The following is a 24,858-nucleotide window of genomic DNA, read 5'->3' as shown; positions in this document are numbered from 1 at the left end:
AGGGTGTCATGTTTAACTGCAGACCAGCCAAGTTCAGAGAAAGCTAACTAACTCAGAGAGGCTCCATGTTTTGAAGGAAAAAGTCATTAGCTGCGGGGAAAGGATCCCAGACAGCTCTGCTCAAGGCCTGCAAGCTCTCCAGGGTATCGAAGAACCTGACACAGGGAAATGTGTATAGGTACGTTTATTATTTTGTGTAGATCTGTGTCTTGTGCTATTAAGCAAAGAGCAATGGTGTTTTGGAATCCTGTATCAAGTTTGGGTGTTGGCTTTCACTATCCTGAAGAGATGAATTGTAAACTCAGCTATTGGAAAGGCATGCTAGGAAAAGGAGCTGTACCATGAGAGTGCACCTAGAGATCCACGCAAGGGCCAGTGCCTGGATTCTTAAGACTCTGGAGGCTAAACATCACACAAGGCCCAGTGAGGTGGATTCCATTGCAGCAGTCTAGTGAACGTTCAACAGGGGAGTGCAACCAAATCTGACACATTAAACTCTACCTCCCAATCTTCATTTGGCTCCAAAATGCTTCATTTTTAGCTTGTATGTATAGTATGTGCAGTTATAGGTGGGGCTGGTAGCACCACCTATTAAGGTTGCAGACACTTCCCATCATAAGATCTTATTTTTAGTTGCATATAACTTTGCCAGACTTTTACTATATATACACGCATATTGAGACTGCTGAGCTAATATGGAATCCCTGATGTTATCTATGTCTTGTCTCTGTTAAGCTTATTGTTCTGAAGTTTTGCAAGCTAAGACAAGGTCACACAGTGGCCTCTAGCATTTTTAACCAATTGGCATCTGCTCTGAGCTATTTTATGACAGTGCTTAATGCCATTTGGCAGTCGACACTTGAACACTCACCACCACTTCTATCAATGGCGCTAGCCACAAAGGGGAATTCTAGGTAGGGGGAGAGTTAATGTAAAATACTACCTTGACTACCTCCTATGGCTGAGTGGCAACTGCCGTATATAACACTCCTTAAACCCCACTGACTTTAGAAAAAGGAAAAAAGGAGTGAAGAGATATTCTGTCTGATCAAGCCAATGAAATTTTTCAAGTCCTTTGCTCCTTTAGAAACTGGAAAAATTGTTAGAGTTTCATTCAGCCAGGACAATGAATCAAATTAGCTGGAAAATGAAAATTATTGTGGCTCTGTATGAGAGTTAGTATGATCAAACATAATTCTGTTTTATCTTTGTAGGGTATCATTATTTGACCACCGGATATCAGCAACTTTAGACAGGAAACTTGTTGATTTTTATATATATTAAGTCACTGATTTGCATTACATGTTGGCCTAAAATGGAGCTAAAGTTTTAATTATAAAGGTTAATTATCCAAGCTCTACGGATAGAAATAGCACTTAAAGCATCCTTACGTACTGATACAACATAAGCTATTAAATATTAAACAGTGACGAGAAATACATCTCAAAATAGAAAACCATTTTTAAAGTTACTCTGACCTGTTCTTCCTACTAACACCATCAGTTTACTCACTTGTAGCCATGATACCTGGAGGACATGCTGGTATCCCATGATCAACAGCCCATCTGTAAGCTCCTTCACCAACCAAAAAGCTAAAACACACAGAAGAAGAAATTTAAACAAAAAAATAACAAGTGCTTCTTCCCGTGCAAATTGTTTCGTTTGGTGGCTTTTCAGTGGCAAGCTATCTACTTTTGAAGGAGTCCCCTCTATCAGTACAGTTGACACTCTGTAGTTTTACTGTAAGAGAGGACATGTAGTTATAAGACATAAAATAAGTTTACTTCTTCCATATATGCAAGCAGTCCCTCCCCAAGTCCTATTATATTTAAAATAAGTTACCAAATCATATGCAAGAGCCCTCCCCCCCCCCCTTTTTTTTTTTTTTTTTTTTTAAAGAAAAGGCAAAGACAGGGCAAGCTGACCCTTAATCTTCTGCTTTATTAGAATGCTGATGACTTTGAAGACTCAGACATTAAAAAAATAGGGATGCAATGGAAATACATTTCCAGTTAAGCGTGTTCCAGAATATTTAAAGGGTACGCAATAAATGATTTCTGACAATGAGAATTTACCTTTCACTTATATTTCCCAGCATAGAGATCACATGCAGTTTCATACCCTGGCTGTTTTTGCAAACAATGTGATGAATCTGCTGAATTTGAAAAGATTTGCAAAACAATGTCTGAAGCACCAATGCTTCACTTGGCCAATATCAGCAATTGTATTACAGTAGTGAGATAGTATGTCTGTGAACGCAAGCAGCAGTTACAAAAAGACTTTAGAACTCTGGAAATGAATATTTCAATTGGCTGTCAATAGTTATACACATGTCTACAGGTCTTAGTAAATGCCTGGAATAATATGAATTAGGAACATAAGAATGTCCATACTGGGTCAGACCAATGGTCTATCTAGACCAATATCCTGTCTTCCAACAGTGGCCAATACCAGGTGCTTGAAAGGAAATCAACAGAATAGGACAATCATCAAGTGATCCATCCCATTGTCCAGTCCCAGCATCTGCCAGCTTAAGTAGTATTTTTGATTAACTGGGATTTTAAAGTTTGCTTTTTCATACACTAGTTCTTAGCACTGTCTCTTGATTTCATTGTTACCTGATGTGCTATTGACAAGAATGGTTAAGTTTCTTTCAAAATATGTATGCTATCTAAAGTCTGCAAGGTATTTTATATTCACTCTTCAACATTCAGACAAAATTTATATTAAGAAAGATGTTGCATTTTTAATGCATTGTAAAGATGCTCTAAATTGTTCAGTTTCATCTTTAATAAAATGTTTCCCCATTTGGATAGGATAACTCATTGGTTAACAAAATAGTGTTGTTTTTGTTTTCCAATTTTAGATTAAAAGCTGGAATCACCATAAATATAGAGAGTAAGATAAAGGATTTTAAAATGCATTCTTATTCTTTTAACTCTGCATAAATCTTAATTTAACACTTACAAAAACTGTATCTTGTCATAAGAAAAGGCAAACAAGCCAGGTTTCTTGAAAAAAAGAAGGAAAAATGTCATTTTAACTGACATGTTTACAAGACTTTTTAAAAATCAGATTAGGAATAAGACTTTGCTAATAGTACAAATCTGTGTCAACAGCCATGAAGAAAGAAATTAACACTCAACATAGTATACCATCTTCTATCCACAATATTTCATTCTAGTCACAGCTGCACCAAGCGCACAACAATGTGTTCAAAGATGAAAGAACAAAGCAAGTCTTCCTTTTAGAGGCACGCTATTGCTGATGTGTAACAAACAGTATCAGCCTTCTGTGGATAAGAATAACCTTCAAATATTGCATTCATTAAAGACCAAAGGATAAAGGAAAGTCAAGCAGAACAAAGCAATTACCAAGGTGGAATTCTGCCAGCAGAGAGTTTTCCCTTCTGCCCTTCGCACAACAACCTATTCGCAACTGAAACTGGATTCTTGATCCCTAAAAAGAAAAAGAAGAAGAAATCAGAACAAAAATGTTAAATGTTGTTTCATACACTGTTGTGGGGTTTATTTTCGCTAACCAACTTTAGGAATTCAGTTTCCTGTTTATATTTAAAGTTTCCATGACATTTGTTAAAGCAGAAGACATTGCCTGCAATATTAGAGACTTCAGTTTAATGATAAACTGATAATTTATACAAGGACTTGGCACTTGCTGTTAAAGTTAGCATTTTCTTTGGGAATGCAGTGTAATGTGACTGTCCCATTACAAAAGTCCATTAATTCAAAGTTAAGTCTGTTTATTTTAAGAAGGAAGGGGGCAAAACACTGTAGCAAGAAAGGAACACTTCTTTTCAGGCCTTCTATAAATCATGAAGCAGTCAAAAAGAAAAAAAAAAGAAGTCCATTCTTTCTCAAAGCCTTCTGCAGTTACCTTTAAACAGCCACAAAAGAAGGCAACAGGTTCAGAGTGGTCCTCTTCCTGATTCTCAGAGATGGTTGCTCGTTTATTTCCCCATTTCTATAATTATCAGCTTTAAAGATATGGAGGAAAACAAAACAGGACACACTGCAGTCCTAAATGGCCTCCCCTAGTTTTTCTACATGTATTCACTTTCAAAGACAGAAAGATCTATAATATGCCTCTGTAAAAGTGTGTAAGTCAGTAGTACACTTTCTGTGATACTTTTCAACATCTCAGGTGTTTTATGTTTAGGTTTGAACAACCTGATGCTGCCTCTTTAAAAATGTGTTTCATAGATTCTAAAAGTGAAGAGACATTTTAAAATTGACCAGAACAGAGATGCTCTGTTCATGGCAAGGTTCTTCATTTTTTCATCACACAGAGAGCTGCACCAGCATTAGAGGAACACATTTGGTAAATTACTTTTCTTATTTTTTTATGTCAAAGTTGTGACAAAAAGAAATCTTAAACTCAACATGCCTTAGCCATTCAGAGTAAAAGACGGTTACTAACCTTCTGTAATTGTTGTTCTTTGAGATATGTTCCCCATGTCAATTCCAAGTAGGAATCTTCGCGTGCACAGTCCGCCAGAAAGTTTTCCCCTTGTTTTCCCCTAGTGGTACCATAAGGTCGCCTCTGGTGCCCCCTGGAGTTTTGCCTTCATGGCACCCTATCTAGGGCCCTGCCAACCCTCCAACTCTTCAGTTCCTTCTTGCTAGCTCTCTCCAACAGGGGGGTAGGCATTCTGAAATCCCAGAAGGTAGGATGCTTCCAAGCGTCCTGATCAAGTGATGCAGAAGTCCCACAGACTGAGGACTTCCTGGCACAGGGGAGAGGAGTGAGCTCCATCCTGTCTATTTATATAAAACATTGCTGTTGTATTGTCAATACCACCTTGCCCTTTAAGTGATCTTGAAAGGTTTGGAGGACAGGTGTACTATCCACAGCTCCCTCACGTTGACGTGAAGTAAGAGCTCTATACAAGACCAAAGCCCTTGAGTCTTGTGCTCCTCTAGTGAGCCCCTCAACCAACGCTGAGGCATCCATCACCATACAGAAAGGGATAAGGTGCCAAAAAAGGGACTCCTGCACAAATAGTGTGTGGGTTGCACCACGAATCTAGGCTCTCTAACACCAGGGGTGGGGGGTGGCGATACTATTGTGTCTATGTAATCGCGAGCTGGGTGGTAAACCAATGCTAGCCGCACCCAAAGGGGCCTGAGGTGTAGCCTTGCATGTTGGATAACGTAGGTTCATGCCACCATGTGCCTCAGCAGGTTTAGGCAATTCCGGGCCATTGTACTGGGATAGTGTTTTAAATCTTGCTTTGGCCCTGAGGACCGCCTCATTTGACTAGAACCCTAGTTAGAGGATTATGGTGGCCTCCTTCTATTATTCCTGCTCCTTCTATGGTTGGAGTCCTATCTCGGCTGCCTGTAGTATAAGCGAGGCATGGGCTGTGGCCTGAAAGGTTTCTTTTGGGGTGCCCACGTATGCAAACCAAAGGACTTTAGTGTGGCCCTAGAATCCTTCAAGCTATGAAGCTTGGAGTCAAACAGTAGGTGCTGAATCATTAGTTGGACTTCGTGAGGGAGACCTGAGGCCTGAAGCCATCAGTCACGTCCGATGACACAGTCCAAGCTGCTGCATCTCCTGCGACTAAGGCCACCTTAAGCAGAGTCTTTGTTATGGCCTTACCCTCCTTCACCATGGCAGTGAATTCAGTCCTGGAGTCCAGTAATACTAACTCCGTGAATTTCTCCATGGACTGCCACGAGTTAAAGGCATAGCTGCTGAAGATGGCCTGTTGATTTGCTATACGAAGTTGGAGCCCTCCGGTGGAGTACATCTTCCTCCAAAGAGCTCCAAATTCTTGGCATCCTTAGCATTCAGCGAGGGGCCTTCTTGTCCCTGCCTCTCACGCTCATTTGTGGCCACCACCGTGAGTGATCCTGGAGGAGGGTGGGATCCTGGTCTTTTGAGGGCACGAAGTACTTCCTGTCTACCTTCTTTGCAGTAGAAGGTAGATAGGCCGGGGTTTGCCATAGGGTTTTTGTGGTCTCCTGGATAGTCTTTATTAGCAGCAGAGCAACTCTAGAAGTACCCTCCAGGGCCAGAACGTCTGCCATAGGATCTGCTCCCTCCACAACCTCCTCCACGTGGAGACCCATATTTAGTAGCTCTTGGTGCACCCTGCTGTCATCTGGCACTAGCACGGGTGCCGCCCCCACCATAGCCTCATTGGGGGATGCTCTAATGGGCGCTGCTGATATTTCCTGCCTCTCAGTACTGGAAGGGTCATGCAGTGCCACCTCTTTATCCTCAGTGCCAGGGTCACGGGCAGTGTCAGGCCCAGCACCAGGATCCAAGACTTCCCTGGTGCTGTGCAGGAGGCTTCCAGCGGAATGGGATGGCTGGTGCCAAGAGTCCAAAATGAAGGAGTATGACCTGCCAGACTGGGATCCCTGAGCCTTGTTGTACGCTCACGGGGTCCAGAATGGCCACTGTGGTGGTACCTGCCATTGAGGGGGCCATGGCCTCGCAAGGGGGAGTGCAGCCTCTACCGTCTGGTGTCTGCTACAGTGCTGACTCCTCCTTGAAGTAAATGATCCTGCTTCCAAGCCTGAGGAAAACTGCTTGCTCCTTGGTGACCATGGAGGTGAGGTGCCGGATGGTGCTGGGGAGCAGTGCCACGGGGAGCAAGACCTGGCCATCATGGCAGGCTTGTCCTTGGACAGTACCATGGATCTTCTCGATGCCAGTCCTCAATCTCAGTCCCGCTGAGGCGGAGGCAGTGGGGCCGTGTCTTCAATAAGCTCCCTTGCTGCTTCAAATGTCTCAGGAGTAGAGGGAAGCTGCAAGTCTTCCTCCTGCCTCTCCTCAGGGCCAGAGTCAACGGTGCTATACTTTTGGGCTTGGGGCTCAAGCGGCCCAGCATTGGTCACACTTTGCTCCCTTCCTTATGTGCCGATGACTTAGGCCTCATGAGTGCCCCCACCCCGTCGTCTTCTTATGTGGCACCGAGAGTGGGAGCAGTGCCACTGCTCTCTGCGTGCCGAGCCCTTTGGTGCCGGGGAAGTGTGCCAATGCAGAGGCTCTCTGGGCTTACAGTCCTTCCTCAGGGCTGCTTCCCTCATCGGCGTCAGCACGCTCCTCATCAATGCTGAGGTGCATGGTCTCTACTCCACCAGACTCTGCTCCATAAGCCGAAGAGCAGATTCCATCAACAGGAATCTCAGTCTCTGACTTCGCTCTTTTTGGGACATGAGACGGAAGCCTCTACAAATTTTACAACGGTCCTGCTGATGTGACTCTCCTAGGCACTTAAGGCAGGATGAGTGCAGGTTGTGCCTGGGCAGATGATTCTTATAGGACACACAAGGCTTGAAGCCATGCATCCACTATCCCTGAAGCAGGGAGAGAAAAAAATAAATAGACTACCCAATACGCAGGAGTACATTTTTATATCCTAAGACTACACTACTACAGGTTCTTATACGAACAATGGGGAAGAAGCAAGAGAAGCAGTGTTCCAGAAACCATCATGGGCGGTAAGAAGGAACTGAAGAGGCGGAGGGTCAGCAGGCCCTATATACGGCACCATGAAGGTACGACTCCAGTGGGCACCAGAGCCAACCCTATGGGTACCACTAGGGGAAAATATTCCAGTAGTCTGTGCATGCAGTGCTTGCACATCTATTTGGAATCAACACGAGCAAGCACTCGAAGAACAACAAATGACTCGGACAGCTCTAGAAAAGTTGTCAGATATTGTATGTTTCAAATGAAATGTAAAAGGGTACACGTACACATCATAAAATGGAATTAAATCAAGTCTGCAAGCAGAAAGACTGTAAAAGCAGATTAATCCATATTATTGGTTTCATTTTACATATTCTATTAGCATCTCAATACAATTTCTCTCCAGCATAGACAAGACTCTGAGCCTAAAAGGTGCTCCACTTGAACAAACCTGTACCCATAGAAGCAACTTACAGGATCAGAATTTAAGTTTCTATCCAATGAACTGCCTTCATGACAAACTAGAATGCTGAAAAAAAAAGAGTATTTAAAGCAAAGTTCAAAGTTCTATTGTAATTATGGGCCCAATCCTCTGTCCATTGACTTCAATGAGAGTATTTCAGAGTGAAATTAAGAGCTGCCATTCTTTCAAGGGAAAGCATTAATCATCTTTACACCTCAACTGTATTTATGATTTATAGTATACAGTTAACATACCACTCAGTGCTCCAACTGCTCCAAAATTTAATGACTTCCCATCCATTATACTGGCATCACATTCTATCTCACCCAAAAGGTTTAGGTTAGACCCCATTCCCGCATTTGTAAAGGGGGAATCCTAAAAACATAAGAACAGGTCACAGAGTAAGATAATACACACACCATGACTCATATCACACATATCAGAAACTGATTATCAATAGACAGACAACACTTACCTGGACAAATCTATGGAACTTTCCACAAGAAGTAACCAAATTGATGTAGAAAGGGAAGCTTCCCCAGAAGCTCAACTCGGACTATTTATTACACTATACACTTAATATATATTACAATGATGGTGTATTTAAAGTGTACTGTGCTACTATAAGAACAACTCTATTCATAAAGCAACCTAGGAGAAGTTTTTGTAGCTCTAGACTAGATCTGTGGCAGAAGCAAAACTTCTCCAAGTAAAAAATAGATCAGTGCATTTGGCACCAAGAACCCTCTACCAACTAATTCAGATACATCTGTGAAGCCTCTATTGTAGAGGCCACACGTCCAGTCTTTGTAACTAAACAATGAGTACCACACTGGTGATGTCCTCGTGAGGAAAGATGGTGGTGAATTAAATTGATTGTTTAAGAATATTAAGAAAAACTAAGTAGGGTTTGAGCTTTGCCCACACAACAAAACCTGCCGGAGGGAATACAGAGAGGAAGCAGCACCCGCCAAAACAAAAACATAAACAAAATTATTACTTTGCAAACTTTCTATTTGACCACTAGCCTGGAGACAGTCGTTTTGATGGGCATGCAGTTTTTTCATAGATGGAAAAGTACAATTCCATGCTTGGCCTGTGTTCTCATAACAAATCTGCAAAGATAGTGTGTATTTGTTAATCTACACTTCTACAGCACTTTCATCCTCAAGGATCCCAAATAAGTATAGTTACCCATACAATCACACATGTAAAAAACCTAGAATTATTCCAGTAGTGCTGCCTATTTTCATACTACCCACCACCCCATAACTAAGTCCATTTTTGCTATGCTGAACTTGAGCTGGCAGCAAGAAATTCAGGAAGTGTCAGGCTGTCCAACACAAAACTAAACAAAATGGGGTGGAGAGGGGAGAATAGGGAAGGAAAAGTTAAGTCCAAATATTCAGCACATATTCTTCCTTTAAGTTTTATATCTCCATTTGTGTAATTGAAGTGAAACTGACTCTGGGGTGGAACAAGACAGCTGTTCGGCAGCAGTATGAGACAACTAATTATAATAAGTGGCCATATCTAATTAAAGATGCAAATGAATTTAAGTTGAGGGGGTGAGGGTGGGAACTTTATGTCGGCTAGGAAGGATTAGATTTTTTTAATTGGTAAATATCAGTGAATATTAATTTCATATTGCATAACAAACCAATGAAAAAATATTTCCATTGATAATCAAAATTTACAGATAGGTAATAAAAGAAAAGTTCTCAGGCAGCATTTAAGTCAAAATCCAGTGATTTAGACTTATGAATTAGGCTTATTGCAAATGGACTAGTGCACAATACTAAAAATTGATATGATTTGTTTTTAAGGTTATCTATTTTGTATATTTTGACATGTGGTGTTGACCGTTTTTGACTTAATGGTTTATAAAACTTTAACTTGTTGAATTTCAATGTCTACTATCATTTAATAATGTCTAACATTCCCCCATGATTTCCAGCAAACAAAATTTAAATAAAAAACAAACAAAAAAACATAGAAAATACCTCTATCATCCCTCAAAATTACACAAAAATTCTGCCAAACCTAACACAGGCAGTGCCATCCCGTGTTTCAGGAAGGGAGTGGGGGAACACACATTCACCATTGACATGTCTCTTGAAGCTACCTGGTTGTATCATGCACATAATTGATATACAATATGAATCAGGAAATAAAGCATTTTTCCCCTCATTTACTCAGGGTAAGGCTTTGAACTGTCGATGTGTAATCTGAAGTGTAGTTTGTGTGGGGTTATTTTGCAGGTGTCAGGGTGTGGTGAGTCTACAGAGGGAACGGGAAGGTGATTGTGCAGCTGTGAACATAAATTGGATATAAATATAAAGCTAATAAAATAGTGGTGTAAGTGGTCAGTTATGAGAAATTCAAAGCATATGTGTCGATAGAATCATTTTAGTTTGTGGGGATGTGAAGTCCTGATGTCCTTAGTGCACAGACCCAAAAAAAAAAAAATTGAAATAAAAAAATGACAGTGTCTGAACAACTTTTCAATGTAATGACCTTACTACAGAATCCTTAAAAAGAAAGTACTAACTCCACAGGCCCCTTTTAGAACACTCATCTCTTCCTCAAATAGAGTAGGGAGAGAGGGAGCATATGGCCCCCCATACTGGAAAAACAGAGCTTCCCCCACATCACATAGAACGTACACACTAAGCTAAGTCAAAGATCTTAACACTACTCCTTTGTTATGAACCACAGCCTGTGTTAAAGAAAGGAAAATTTGATTAAGACAGTAGAATATCGGCAGGCCTAACTCAGTGCATGGGGAGGCTACCACCTCAGTGATCTCAGGAAAGGCGCAAGGATGATAAGCAGCAAAAGACTTTGGCAACTTTACAATCTTCCAGAATTGACACTATGGGCAAATGGAAGGTTATAGTGTTATAATAGGAATCTTAGCCACAAGGACCCTGAATGCCTGGAAATAGTTCCTCCTCTTTGGGGGAAGGCACTAAACTCTCCAGCACCAGATACCTTTCACTTTTTTTCTTGTTTTTATGTTTAATGGCAGTTAACATGGCACTGGTGCTGATTTGTCCTATAAAGACATGCTGGATGCTTTTGAGATTTGTGCCAGTGAAGGTCCAGCATTAATGTATGCATCATGATGTGACAGCCTCAGAAGATCCTAGGACAGAGGGATAGCCACATCAGATCATTCCATTAGAACAAACCTCTTAAGTGCCAAAGGAATTTCCTGCACCGATGTACCAGTAGTTGTCAGTTTAGTTTCCATATTTCAGTACCCAAGTAGGTCCTAGCACCAAGGAAGGATTCTTAGAAGCAGAAATCTGCCTTGGCATCAATAAAGTTTCAGTAAACATTTCTGAGCTAGTGTTTATTGGTGGCAGTAAAACTTCAATGCTTACTGAAGACCTTGGCACTACAGTCTCTCTCTGGCACAGACTTCAGTTCTGTGGTCATGCCTGACTGACGAGCAAAATGGTCTGCTCCAACTTAACAGGCCTGCAGTTTGGTCCAATGACAAATCTAGGGACTAAGAACCTCATTTCAGAAAGCAAGAGCCTCTTGTCTACTGGTGTGGTCCCATGGCATGCTGCTCTGTACATATGGCCTTCAAATCTAGCCAAAGTGAACTCCCCTATCAGAATAGAAAATGGCACTGTGCATGCACTTTTGGGAGAACGTAAGGCACTAAATGCCCCACTTACAACGATCTTTTTTTATCTGAATCTTTGGAGGCCAGATCACCCATGACCAAAAGGTTTAAGTACTCTCGTTCCATAATAAGTTGCCAAATTCTAAATAGCTGTCATATAATTTAACAAAAATAAGGAGAGATTTAAAATTAAAAGTGAATTGTTCCATCCAGGCATACAGAAACATTCTTAAGAACCACAGACACCCATAGTAAAAAACTAATTGACCTGGTGGGGTCAGTCAGACCTTTTTTAACTCAGCTCCAACCATTTGATGCTGGCAAGAGGGCAACTGTGTAGCCCAGGCATTGGTTTGCAAAAAATTTCAACAGCACCAGAGGATGCACACCATATGGGCGACTATGCAAAGGCCACCTCCTCAAAGAATTTGTCTTTTAATTTTAAATGAAAGCAGAGGTCTCCTTTATATTTCTAAGTAGCCCCAATTGGAGGGGGAGGTGAGCAGTGAAGCCATGAGTTTTGCAGATCAAAATGAATGCCCTGTCATCATATAAAAGTGGAAGATGGGAGGGAAGAAGAGAAGAAACATTGTCCAGAGCATTTTAGCCAAATGAAGCCCAGCCACATGAAAGGTAGAAAACATTGTTTAAGAAAACTACATTTATTGCACTTACATCTCCAGCAAAATTCTTCTAATTTAAGATTCTTGCATCAACTGAGATGTGACATTTTAGCTTCTAAAATAAAAATTAGATTGTCAACAAAAAAAAGCTTTATTTCATCCTGTAATTGTTCCTAAACTACTGCAGCTATCATTTTCTTTTTTGATTCTCTCTCTTCAAGTTGTATTTACAGATGTTTTGCCAGTTTCACAGGCATACTAAAATTTTTAGCTGTGGTCAAAGTTGGAATGCTTGTAAAAAAGTTACTCATCTTTGACAGTCCTGGAATTACACCTACCCAAATAGTTATAGTGCTCTACTTTCAACATGTGTTAAAGTAACACTTCAGCTATCTTTGATATAGTTTTGGACAGAATCTGTTTATGTGCACTTTGTGATTGCTAAATGCTATTCAATGGACATGGATATAGACTGCCGCCATTTAAATACTGAGATTGTAAAGTTGCTGTCTTACTGGAGATTTGGTGGCACTGGAAAGTGGCCTCCTGGGATGAATCAAGTCCCATTTCGTTTAATCAGTTAAAATGATCTTAAAGAATACCTTAAATTAATGTCAGATAATTGCACAAAGCACAACACATACCTATGTAAATCTATCATACTATGTCAAGACAACAAATGGAAGTTGTAAGCAAATGGAACCTGTTTTTTGGAGGTTTTTTTAAAACTTTAACACTGTCTTTTCAAAGTGTTAATTATAGTTAAATACAATGTTAGGATCTGTTTAACTTTCCAGGTTTACAGAGGCCCCTTTACTGTAATAGTGCTGTGGTTATCACTGTAAATTAATTGTTTGTACTTAATTTTAAAAGCAGAGACTTTAGTTTCAAAAGTGTACATCTGCAGAGGTTAACCTTTTCCTATGAATGTACTCAAGTTAAAACTCAACTTAGTTTTCCAAAATAGATCATATCACACAGTTCACTTCAGTACTTAACTGAAGGCACAGATTTGCAGTACAGAGAGCCACAAATCGTATAGAATAACTTACTAAAAGAAAATATTAATTGGACTTTCACACGATAGTTTAGATTTGTTGTTTTAGATTCTTTATGGTACCTAATAAGAGGTACTGTAAGTATCCTTTCCAGGTCAGCTGCAACATTAAGACTTAGTAAAAGGAGCAGTTTCACTAGTAAACACAAACCTGGCATTTGTTTACATAGCATTTTCCATCATAGGATGAATAATCAGTTCTGAGCCCGGACTTAAGTAGCATCTGTCTACTGCCTTGTAGTAAGTCAGAAGAACACAAGCTAATGCTATTGTACAAACTGTGTCCATCATATGTTTAGACAGAAATCAGAGTGCTTGCAATTTTGATCAGTACAATATTTGGCTCTGCTTGTGATTATTTTTCCCCAAGTTCTCGCATGATCGAAACTTAAAATATTTCTCTGGGTGTTCTTTAATGCCCCTTTCCAGCACCTGGACAGTGACTCTCAGAAGTGATATAGAGATACATAAAAGCTTCATCATATGGATTTCTTCCAATCTTCCATGAAAAAAAAATAGCATATGGTTACTGTACACTACAAGTGAAAAAGTTAACCCAACTCTTGTGTTCCAAGACAAATTCAACAGTCAACTCATGTGGCAACTGGTAACAGAATTGTACAAAAGCAAATAGCTCAGTGACCATCTCCTGAAAGAATCATGCAGTGTTTTAATGATCAGTCTTATGAAGTATCCACTACTTCATTACTGGCAGACTTTGGAGACTGCATCTTCATTTGTTTTATTCAATTATGCAGCTTACTGAAACTCTGGGAAACACATTCACTGATGCTGCCATGATCAGGTTGCCAAATATGGTGGATGACACTTTGTAAAATTGAGCAGCATAGTATTTGGTTATATGAACAGCATTCAGTTAGTTGCTGTTTTTTAGTTTGTAGATGTAAGCTACTTGGCCCATGTAACTGCTAACATTTTATCTTAATCATGGAATTTATTGCATTGGAGATATTCATGCAATCACGCAGAGATGGACTGTTCTTTCTCTGCTTAGAGACCGCAAAAATAAAAAACAGCCAGCATACCACAAGCAAACTGTCAGCTCGCTCATAAAAGATCAAGAGCAAATCTTGTTCCTCAGCAAGTCTTTGAAGTGATGCCTCTTGGATTGGCTGAAGTTCTATGTAATAGGAGTTGTGTAACTAAGCAGAACCGGGAAAAATCCATCTTTTATGACACTTGTCTAAAAAGATAGTTGGATCTTCCAAAAATTTGAAGAGAAACTAGTTTATGAAACACACAATAAAAAAATCTAGACAACTGGAAAAAGAGCTATGAGCTGTAATCTATTCTATAGCACTCAGAGTTTAAGAAATAGCATCAGTACTCAGGATCTGATTCTGTCATTGCAGGCTAGATAGGTTATTTGTACTTCAGCTGAAATGGTTTACTCAGACTGTCTGGAAATTAAAATCAATACTACAACAGCAAAATAAGTAAACAAGTTGACTTAATTTACATACAGATTTCACAATACATTCTGGCTAAATCAGAATACACAGTATCTTAGGAAAGGTGATATTCTTTCTACATAAAGACAAGAGGGATGGGGTTACTTTATTAAAGGGACCGTCAACATGGAAAAACTACAGTTTTAATCTACTGAAGTTACAAAATGACTATAAGTTGAAGAGAGGAGACTAAGTTTCACTGTTCCATTTACTGTATTGACTTGCTACATTCAATATCCATTTTCTATGTAGGTGTTTCACAGAGCAACAAGGAGAGAAAACAAGGTTACTTACCAGTAACTGTTGTTCTTCGAGATGTGTTGCTCATATCCATTCCAATTTAGGTGTGTGTGCGCCCTGTGCACAGATTCCCGGAACTTTTTTCCCTTAGCACACCCACAGGGCCAGCCGGCGCCCCCTGGAGTGCCGCGCTCATGTCGCGGTATATAGGGCGCTCCGGTCCCGCAGGTCCCCAGTCCCTTCTTTCTGCCGACTCCGACAACGGGGACGGGCGGTGGGTTTGGAATGGATATGAGCAACACATCTCGAAGAACAACAGTTACTGGTAAGTAACCTTGTTTTCTCTCTTCAAGTGATTGCTCATATGCATTCCAATTTAGGTGAGTAAGTAGCCATACCCTAGGAGGCGGGTAGGAGTCACTGACGAGCAGCTCTACTCAGTACGGCTCTGCCGACAGCTGCGTCGTCTCTCGCCTGTTGAACAACGGCGTAGTGGGTCGTGAAAGTGTGGACTGACGACCAGGTGGCTGCCCTGCAGATGTCCTAGGATGTTCTCTAGGAAGGCCGCTGATGAGGCTTGAGCCCTGGTCGAATGTGCCGTCACCGCTCCTGGCAGGGACACTTTCGCTTGTTCGTAACATGTCTTAATACAGGACGTGATCCAAGAAGAGATTCGCTGGGTGGAGACGGGAGATCCCTTCATCCGGTCTGCCACTGCTATGAACAGCTGTGTCAATTTACAGAAGGGTCTGGTTCTCTCCAAGTAGTGTGCCAGGGCCCGCCTGACATCCAGCAAGTGCCATCTCCGTTCCTCGTCCGAACCATGCGGTTTTGGGAAAAAGACAGGGAGGAAAATGTCTTGGTTACAATGGAATTGGGACACTACCTTGGGTAGGAAGGCCGGGTGAGGTCGCAGCCTGACCTTGTGCTTCTAAAAAACTGTAAAGGGGGGCTCTGATGTTAATGCCCTTATCTCAGAGACCCTCCTGGCTGAAGTAATGGCCACCAGGAATGTTACTTTCCAAGAGAGGAGCAACAGGGAGCATGTAGCCATGGGTTCAAAGGGCGGACCTGTCAATATGGTGAGGACCAGGTTTAAATCCCGGGGGGGATTGGATCCCGAACCTGTGGAAACACCCTCTCCACCCCTTTCAGGAATCTGACTGACATGGGGTGGGCAAACAGTGACCGCCCTTCCATCGGCTGGTGAAAACCCGAGAAGGCCGCCAGGTGTACCTTCAGGGAGGCCAAAGCTAGGCCCTGGAGTTTAAGATGCAGAAGGTATTCCAGGACCGCCTGTATTGGTGAGCAGGATGGCATGATACCCTTGGCCTCTGCCCAGCCCATAAAGCGCCTCCACTTAGCCTGGTATATAACCTGTGTGGAGGGTTTTCTGCTACCCAACAGAATCTGTTGAACCTGCAAGGAGCAGGCTCTTTCTCCCTCGGTCAGCCAGAGAGTCTCCAAGCTGTCAGGTGGAGGGAGTCCAGGTCCGGGTGCAATACGCGCCCCTGGTCCTGGGAGAGCAGGTCGTAGTGCCTCGGGAGCGGGATCGGCGTGTCGATGGATAGGTCGAGCAGTGTACTGCACCAGTACTGTCTCGGCCACGCTGGGGCGATCAGTATGACATTCGTCCTGTCGATCTTGAGCAGGACTTGAGGGAGCAGTGAGATGGGGGGAAAAGCATACATCAGGGACCCTGACCATACTATTAAGAACGTGTCGGACAGGGAGCCCGGCTCGCAACCTTGGAGCGAGCAGTATTTCGGGCACTTCCTGTTCCAAGAGGACGCGAACAGGTCCAGAAGGGGAACGACCCACTCTCGGAAGATTGAAGCTGCTACCTCGTGGTGTAGCGACCACTCGTGCCGGGGAGAGAACGACCTGCTGAGGCGGTCCGCCTCATCGTTCCCGGTCCCCGGGAGGTGAGAGGCAAATAAATGAAAGTCGTGCCTCACTGCAAATTCCCATAGTCGTGTAGCCTCCTGGCACAGGGCCGAGGAGCACGCCCCTCCCTGCCTGTTCATGTAGAACGTGGCGGCTGTATTGTCCGTAAGGATCCATATCCCCCTGCCCTTCAGGAATCTGAGGAAGGTCTTGCAGGCCAAACAGACTGCTCGGAGCTCACAAATGTTGATATGTAGAGCTCTCTCCATCGGTGACCATAACCCTTGGGTGCCCAGGTCGCTGCTGATGTGGGCTCCCCATCCCACATCCGAGGCATCCGTGATAAGGGTCACGGACGGAGCCAGGTCTCTGAATGGGACTCCCTTGAGCACCTCCCCTGGGTTCCTCCACCAACGGAGGGAGGACAGCACCTGTGGGGGAACCGTGACCACCTTGGTCAGTAAGTGTCTGGAGGGTACGTAGACCGAAGCTAACCATGCCTGTAAGGGCCTTAGCTTTAGACGAGCCAGCCTTACCATGTAAGTAGAGGCTGTCATATGTCCCAACAGCTGAAGGCAATGCCTGGCTGTCATCATGGGGGACCTATGCAGCTCCACTATAAGGGACCTCATTTCCTCGAAACGCGGTCGTGGCAGGAAGGCTCTGGCCTGTACGGCGTCCAGGGTGGCCCCTATAAAGTCAATGCGCTGCACCGGGGCGAGTGTGGACTTTTGCTCATTAATGAGCAGCCCCAGTCTGGTGCATGTGGCGCAAGCCAGCTCCATGCTGTTCTGCACATGATCCCTGGATCTGCCCTTGATGAGCCAGTCATCCAGGTAGGGGAAAATCTGTACTCCCTTGCGGTGCAAATAGGCCGCCACTACCGCCATACACTTGGTGAAGACCCTCGGGGCTGAGGACAGGCCAAATGGGAGGGCCGCAAATTGGTAGTGGCCTCCCTGTATCGTGAATCTCAGGAACCTCCTATGCCCTGGTAAAATGGAGATGTGGAAGTAGGCATCCTTTAAATCAAGGGCAGAGTACCAGTCCCATGGATCTAGGGCTGGAATTATGGAGGCTAGGGAAACCATACGGAACCTGATACGTCTGATATATCTATTCAAACGACGGAGGTCCAGGATCGGTCTCAGGCCGCCTTTGGCCTTGGGGATGAGGAAGTATCTAGAGTAAAATCCCCTTCCCCTTTCCGCCCACGGGACCTCCTCAATTGCACCGAGCTTCAGGAGTGAGTGGACCTCCTGTATGAGGAGGTGCTTATGCGCAGGGTCCCCGATAGGGGACAGGGTGGGAGGGGTGTCCGGGGGAAAAGAAGTGAGCTGGAGGGCATAGCCCCTGAGAACCACCCCCAGGACCCAACAGTCTGTAGTGATTGCTTCCCAAGCAAGATAGTAAGGCCGAAGCCTGCTTTCAAAGGGTCGGTCAGGCTCCCGGGGAAAAGGAAGAGCACCACCCCCGTAGTCGCTGTCAAAAGTGTTTATTACCGTTTCCACTTCCGGTTTCGCCGCCATGTTGTGCCCGCGCTGAAGAGCCCTGCCGTTCACGGCGATTGGGCCCTCTAAAGCGCTCCCGCCCCCTCTTTTGCTGAGCGGCCCGAGGAGCTGGTCTTGGTGGGGGAGGTGGCTGCCGTTGTGGCTGGGGGCGAGACTGGCATCTCGACGCTTGAGGGGTGTATAGCCCTAAGGACCTCAGGGTAGCCCTCGAGTCTTTGAGGGCATGCAACTTATCGTCCGTCCTCTCCGAAAAGAGACCGGAACCTTCAAAGGGGAGGTCCTGGATGGCTTGCTGGACCTCTACCGATAACCCCGATGCTTGCAGCCAGGAACAGCGGCGCAGGACGATGGCGGACGCCATCGCCCTGCCTGCGGTATCTGCCGCATCACTGGCAGACTGCAGAGCTGCTTGGGCCACTGTCTCTCCCTCCTGTGCCAACGTGGCCAGGTCTGCAGCTTGATCAGGGGGAAGCGCTGAGATCAGACGCTGCATCGAGACCCACAGGTTCTGGTTGTATTTCCCCAGGAGGGCCTGATGGTTTGCCACCCTTAATTGTAAAGCGGCCGTCGAATAAACTTTGCAGCTGAAGAGATCTAATTTCTTCCCCTCCTTATCCTTGGGGGTACTCCCCCGACCCCCTTGGCGATCTCTCTGGTTCGCTGCATCCACAGCTAGAGTCCCTGGAATGGAATGATTATACATGAACTCAAAGTTTTCCTTCGGCACATAATACTTCCTTTCTGTTCCCTTTGATGTTGGGGAAACAGAGGAAGGTGTTTGCCAAAGGGCCTTAACAATTTTCATTACCCTTTCGTGGACGGGGAGGGCCACTCGAGAAGGGCCTGAGGACCCCGAAGGGCCAAAGAGGGGATCATCCTCCTCCAACATCTCCTTAAGCGGTAACCCCAAGTTGGTAGCTACCCGCTTAAGGAGATCTTGGTGCGCCCGGAAATCAAAAAGGAGCGTCTTATGGTCCCTGGAAGTCCCTTCATCCAGGGATGAAGAGGAGGACAGGGGGACGGGCCCTGTGGAGGGACCTTCCTCCGGGTCTGACTCCCTATCAGAGGGGATTTGTGGAGGCAGTTGTGTTGGAGGAGGTGGAGGCTGCACCACACCCGAGTGGAGAGACTCAGCACCCTGTCCTGGCTGCGCAGTCCAAGGTCCCCAGTATGGCCAATGCCATGGCCCTTGCGGCCACCCTGGCATAGGTAACTGCTGGGTGTCCACAAGGTGGCCCCTGTGGCCTGAGCCCGCAGACCGTCACTTGAGACCTTTCGGCGGGGAGCAGCTCTGGGAAGAAGAGGAGGACCGGTGCCGATGCCTGCGGTGCCTTCTAGAGGAAGACCGACTGGAGGAATTGGTGGACCTCCTGTGTCTGCGCCCCGACCGTTTGTAGCGACGCTTCCCACTACGAGATCGGGAGTGACAGCTTCTGCGGCTGCGTGCCATTGAGGTTGAACGGGAACGTGCTGGTTTTCCCAGTGCCGCAAAGCCCGGTGCCGAGGCAGTCAGTGCCGTAGTCGCCAGTGCCGAATACATCGGTGCCGGCGGTGCCGAATACAGCGGTGCCAGCGGTGCCGGTAACCCTGGAGGCGCCAAGATCTGGCCCGTCGGTGCCTGGGTCCCCAATGGAGCTGGGTGCATCGATGGCGTGGACCACGCCAGGGAGATGTGTGACGCCTCTGTAGGAGCCGGCATCATTATCGGTCCCGGCATCGTCTGTACTGCAGTTGGTGCCGGAATAGACGGTGCCGCTGCAGTTGGTGCCGAGGTGAGGGGAGCCTCCAGGACGTCGCTGCTCGGTGCCACCGGACTGCCTACTGGCGAGCGGTTGCAGTGCCGCGACGTCCCCCGCACCGGAGAGCTCGAGCCCAAGCTGCGGGTGGTGTCGGAGTTCACGCTGACACTCCTGCGCCGGCTCTTAGGACCTCTTGAACGCCCCCGGTGCCGAGGTGCTCGACGACAGTGAGTCGGAGCTCGGAGGGGATGCACTCTCCACCCTCCGTGGCCATCTGGGTGAGGATTGGGAGCGTTGCTTCCTCCACCCACCGGGGCTACCCGTGCCTCTCGGCCGAGGGGGGGACGGAGGCGTGGGCAAGGCCATAAGGGCCCTTGCCGCGATGAACGCCTCCGGCGTCGATGGCCCTTGTAGGGGCACTCCCCCACCTCCCAGGAGTCGGGGGAGGCTCCCTACAAGGAGACACTGGTGCCGGAGGAACCTCCACGGCACATAGCTGGGTTGTCTCCTGTCCTTCTCCCTGCTTCACTGGTTGCAGGGAAGAGTCCATGGAGGCGGTGCCAGACCGCTTTGTCTTCTTCGGCACCGAAGTCTTCAGTGCCAATGTCGGTGCCGGCGATGCGCTTTGCACCGAGCGTCCACTCGGTGCCGGGGATCTCAATGGCTCGGATGCCGGATGGAGCGCAGACTCCATGAGCAGCACCTTCAGCCTTGCGTCCCTTTCTTTTTGGGTACGGGGCTTGAAGGATTTGCAGATCCTACATTTTTCTTTGCAGTGCTGCTCTCCAAGACAACGGAGGCAGCGGTCATGAGGATCACTTACTGCGAATTGCTTTGAGCATAGGGAACAGCTCTTGAAGCCAGGGGAGCCCGGCATGGCTCCTGCAGAGCCCCTGAGGGCACTTGACACCACAACAGCTATCTAAATAACTGTTTGAATAACAACTAACTAACTAACAATTCTAGATCTCTAACTAGAACGAAGAGGCTAAGGACTGCTGCTTGCAATAGCAAGGGGCAGAAGTTCCAGCAACCGTTAGAGGCGGAAAGAAGGAACTGGGGACCCGCGGGGCCGGATCACCCTATATACCGCGACATGAGCGCGGCACTCCAGGGGGCGCCGGCCGGCCCTGCAGGCATGCTAAGGAAAAAAAAGTTCTGGGAATCTGTGCACAGGGCGCGCACACACCTAAATTGGAATGCATATGAGCAATCACTCGAAGAGAGAACCTCTTTTTTTAAATGAAGATTTGGTTCCAAAGATTACAAAAACTGGCAGGGTTCTCAGGGGCAGATGAAGTAACTAAAATGGATTTTTTTTAAATTTATTATGTTTAAAGTTGGCATTCTATTCAGAAAAACTCTTTTACAGAACAATATACCTCGGTATTAAGCCATCAGCTCTTAGGAAACTGCAGTTAGTCCAGAATCCTGTACCACTCCCCTTCGGGAACAAAGGCTACCACAGGCACATCATAAACGTCCTTCATTCTGTACACTGGTTTCCCATAGAATATCAAATGAAGTTCAAGGTCTTGGTCATTATCTTTAAGACACTCAATGGACTTGAGTCGAACATATCTAAAACACTGAATAAACACCAGCAGGAAAATTGTAGTAGATTACTCTGCTTATCAAGCAAAATGGAACTTTCTATCTTAAGGATAAAGCTTATGTGTGAAGGATACACATCCTTAGTTGGGTGCTAGAACAAGACTGTGAAACAAACTCTATAGGAAGTAAGGACCATCACAAACCTCACTACACTCACTCACTCCTATTACTCCTCCTTACCCTCCATGTCCAAGATGAACTTCTGATCTTGCCTTCTACAACATAATCATGCAGGAGAATATACATTAAAACAAGAAACCCAATAGAAAACCCTAAGAAAGCAAAGCACTACGCTGCACATAAATCTCCGGTTGGGGAGAGGATGACAGAGAATGAAACATGCATGAAAGACATTAGTCACATCACTTATTGCACTACTGGAAGACACTCAGATACTGTGCTGATGAGAGTGGTGTGTTACCCTATATAGACTAGAATTATACCTCAGAACACAGGAAAATAAACACTAAACAGCTAGAGTTCACAAATATGAAAATACTGTGGTGAGTGGCGTGAATACAGAATCCTAATATGAAATACATTGCTGTATCATGGGAAGTCTAGCAAGACAAAAAGGGAAAACTGGGTAGTTGATAGAAATAACTCATGGTACCTTAAAAAAACAGTCTTAAAAAAGTTAGAGCTTCTGAAACAACAAAAAAACAAAATAAAAAACAATCATGATAAAAATATATAAAGTGGGAGAAGAACTTCTTGATGGAAATTGCAGATAAAAATAAGACTCTCTTCTGCGGGAGAGGGAGAAGGGAAGGATGCTCAATGAAGCATTTACACCAGAAACAATAAAGGGGACCTGACAAGGATGTTAGATCTAAATAGATTCACTAGCCATATTTTACCTTGCAAGTATTTCTTGAATGTGATAAAAGCATGTCAAACTGCCACTGCACAGAGTTTATTGTATTAGCCAATATGTTTTAACAATCTCATGTAGACAAGTAACACTGCCTGTAGTATGTGCTAGGCTTGTCAAGTTAAAGCCTATGGGGAGCTTTGGCTTTAACTCAGTCAGCCTAGCACCTGTAAAAATACACACCGCCTTGTTAAACACGATAGTTAGAACATGTTGGCTAACATGTTTGGACATGTACCTCTTGCCCTTGTCCAGACAAGACATATAAGCAAATTCTGCTGTTACTCCTCTTGGAATACAGAAATTAATTCCCAAATATATCAATCTCCTTCTAGTGCAACATTTAACATCTTCCCATGATAAGCGAGGTGGGAGAAGAAGTTGTGACTTCTAGGAGAGAGGAGGAATCCCTGCTTCTCATCTTGGCTGCAACTGCTGCCATAAGGGAGTAAGAGAAACTGGGCCAGTCTTGCTACAACATGTCCCCATTTGGGGCCAGATTCTGCCATCTTTACTCATCTTACTTTGTAAGTAGTCTTGACTACTTGATCTGTCAGAAGTTACTCAGTGTAAGTAAGGGTGGCACAATGTGAATACAAGATTGATATGGCCTTCCAGACACCCCACACAAACAGCTACTAGTATCCCCACAACTGTAAGGAGTCAGGACCCTTTATTTTCCATTCACCACCACCAATTTTAGACATGAATTGCATTTTCTATATTGTTCTATATACAGTAGCTCATGTTACCAGAAGAAAATAACCAGAATTCACTGGGAGCCAGTAAGAACTGCTCATAACCGGATACAACATACTCCTAATACAACAAGCCAAGCTCCTCCAAACAGCCCATTTCTATGCTCATATCTGAGCACGTTAAAGACATATGGACTGGAACACTGGTCTAGCTGAGAACCATCAGCAACAGAGTCAAGAGTTAATGCCTCCTAAATTTATTTAAGTTTCTCTGTTAACAAGTTACATTCATTTAAGCAGTTGTGTGTCCTGCGATGTACTTATATTTTTTTTGTTAAACCTTTACCTCCTAAGTAACTTAAACAGATAAACTAGAAAATGTTAAATTTAGTTTATCTTGCTAATACATACAAGTCTAAATTGAATGCTGAGCAGCAATTAACTCTAATACAAAAAAGAGTAAATTTAATTTGTATCCTCCAGTGCACATCACCACAGTTTTATGAGTTTTCCCTCACTCTCACAGTACTGTACTTCCATGCTCCCATCCATGAAACAGCTTCGCTAACAGAATAAAATATTAAGATTGTTTAGTTGAAGCGATCATTAAAAGAAAAGCCATTATCTTTGGTGATGCAAAACCCATTGTACACCCTAGAGACAGGTTCTTTCAATTGCCTTAAATGCTGAAAGATACTAAGAGTACTTACTAAACCAAGACCTGCTATCCTATATTAAATGAAGAATTTTAAGGAACAGGATAGTGTTCCCAGAATATTTTATAAGCCAAATTCAGTTACTTGTAAGGCTAATTGTGGAAGCATCCACTAACAGTCATCCTCACACCCAACCCAAAATCTATTAAAGAATTCTTAAGTTTAGCAAGCCATGTTATGCAGAGTTAACAAGTAATTATTATAAAGTTTATTAATATGTCATTTTGAAACAGAATGTAAATGCCATAATGTCTATCACCTATGCCACCTCTTCTCTACAGTGCAATACAACTGTTCACCTTAACATGGTCTCATGACTGTCACAAGAAACAAATTAGCTTTACATTTATACAGAACCTTCCCAAAATGATCCAAAAGTGCTGAAAAAATATGCATATCATTTACCCTTATATGTGTGCCACCCCAAAGATGGCTACATCAGCACTACTACTACACAAGAGCTTTAAAGGCGAGAAAGTTAAGAGTAACTTTCACTGAAGTTGTAGAAATTTTGTTTTTGTTCCATCTACTATCAAGCAAAGCAGAAGGTAATTACTCAATGTGAAATTTCACCAGGAATATAAGGCTGAAATTTGGACCATCTAATGAGTGTGTTGTGGGAACTTTAATGAATGGAAGTTATCAGAGTATTATTTATTTCATCCAAGAAGTCATCAGTGTGTTGTACTCTAATAAGGTAGTAGAAAGTCAGAAATAGATAAGTCCAAAGACAGAATCTACCCTGCATTTTCAGGGAATACTCTACTTTTAGTATTATTAAATATTGGAGACTGTGGCTGGTAAAACGAATTTGATCCTATTATTACTGAGATGTATAATAAATTCTTATTCAATTTGAGTACTGGAAGACAACTAAA

The 24,858-nt window shown here is 44.1% G+C and overlaps 1 protein-coding gene across 4 annotated transcripts in view; it reads right to left on the bottom strand.

Annotated features, from left to right (window-relative positions):
- Positions 1-24,858, bottom strand: part of TASP1 (taspase 1) — a 186,216-nt gene that overhangs the window by 143,543 nt on the left and 17,815 nt on the right. For all 4 annotated transcript variants that reach the window (XM_067565290.1, XM_067565293.1, XM_067565291.1 and 1 more), the window contains exons 5-7: positions 8,164-8,284; positions 3,375-3,459; positions 1,513-1,592 (exon numbers count right to left, since the gene is read on the bottom strand). In XM_067565290.1, the coding sequence (XP_067421391.1) occupies positions 1,513-1,592; positions 3,375-3,459; positions 8,164-8,284 (286 nt within the window). The remainder of the gene's footprint in view (positions 1-1,512; positions 1,593-3,374; positions 3,460-8,163; positions 8,285-24,858) is intronic.

The sequence above is a fragment of the Emydura macquarii genome, unplaced genomic scaffold, assembly GCF_026122565.2.
Source record: "Emydura macquarii macquarii isolate MOO-44397 ecotype Brisbane River unplaced genomic scaffold, CSIRO-AGI_Emac_v2 contig_2676, whole genome shotgun sequence".
Taxonomy (NCBI): Eukaryota; Metazoa; Chordata; order Testudines; family Chelidae; genus Emydura; species Emydura macquarii.
This window is presented reverse-complemented; position numbering and strand designations above follow the sequence as displayed.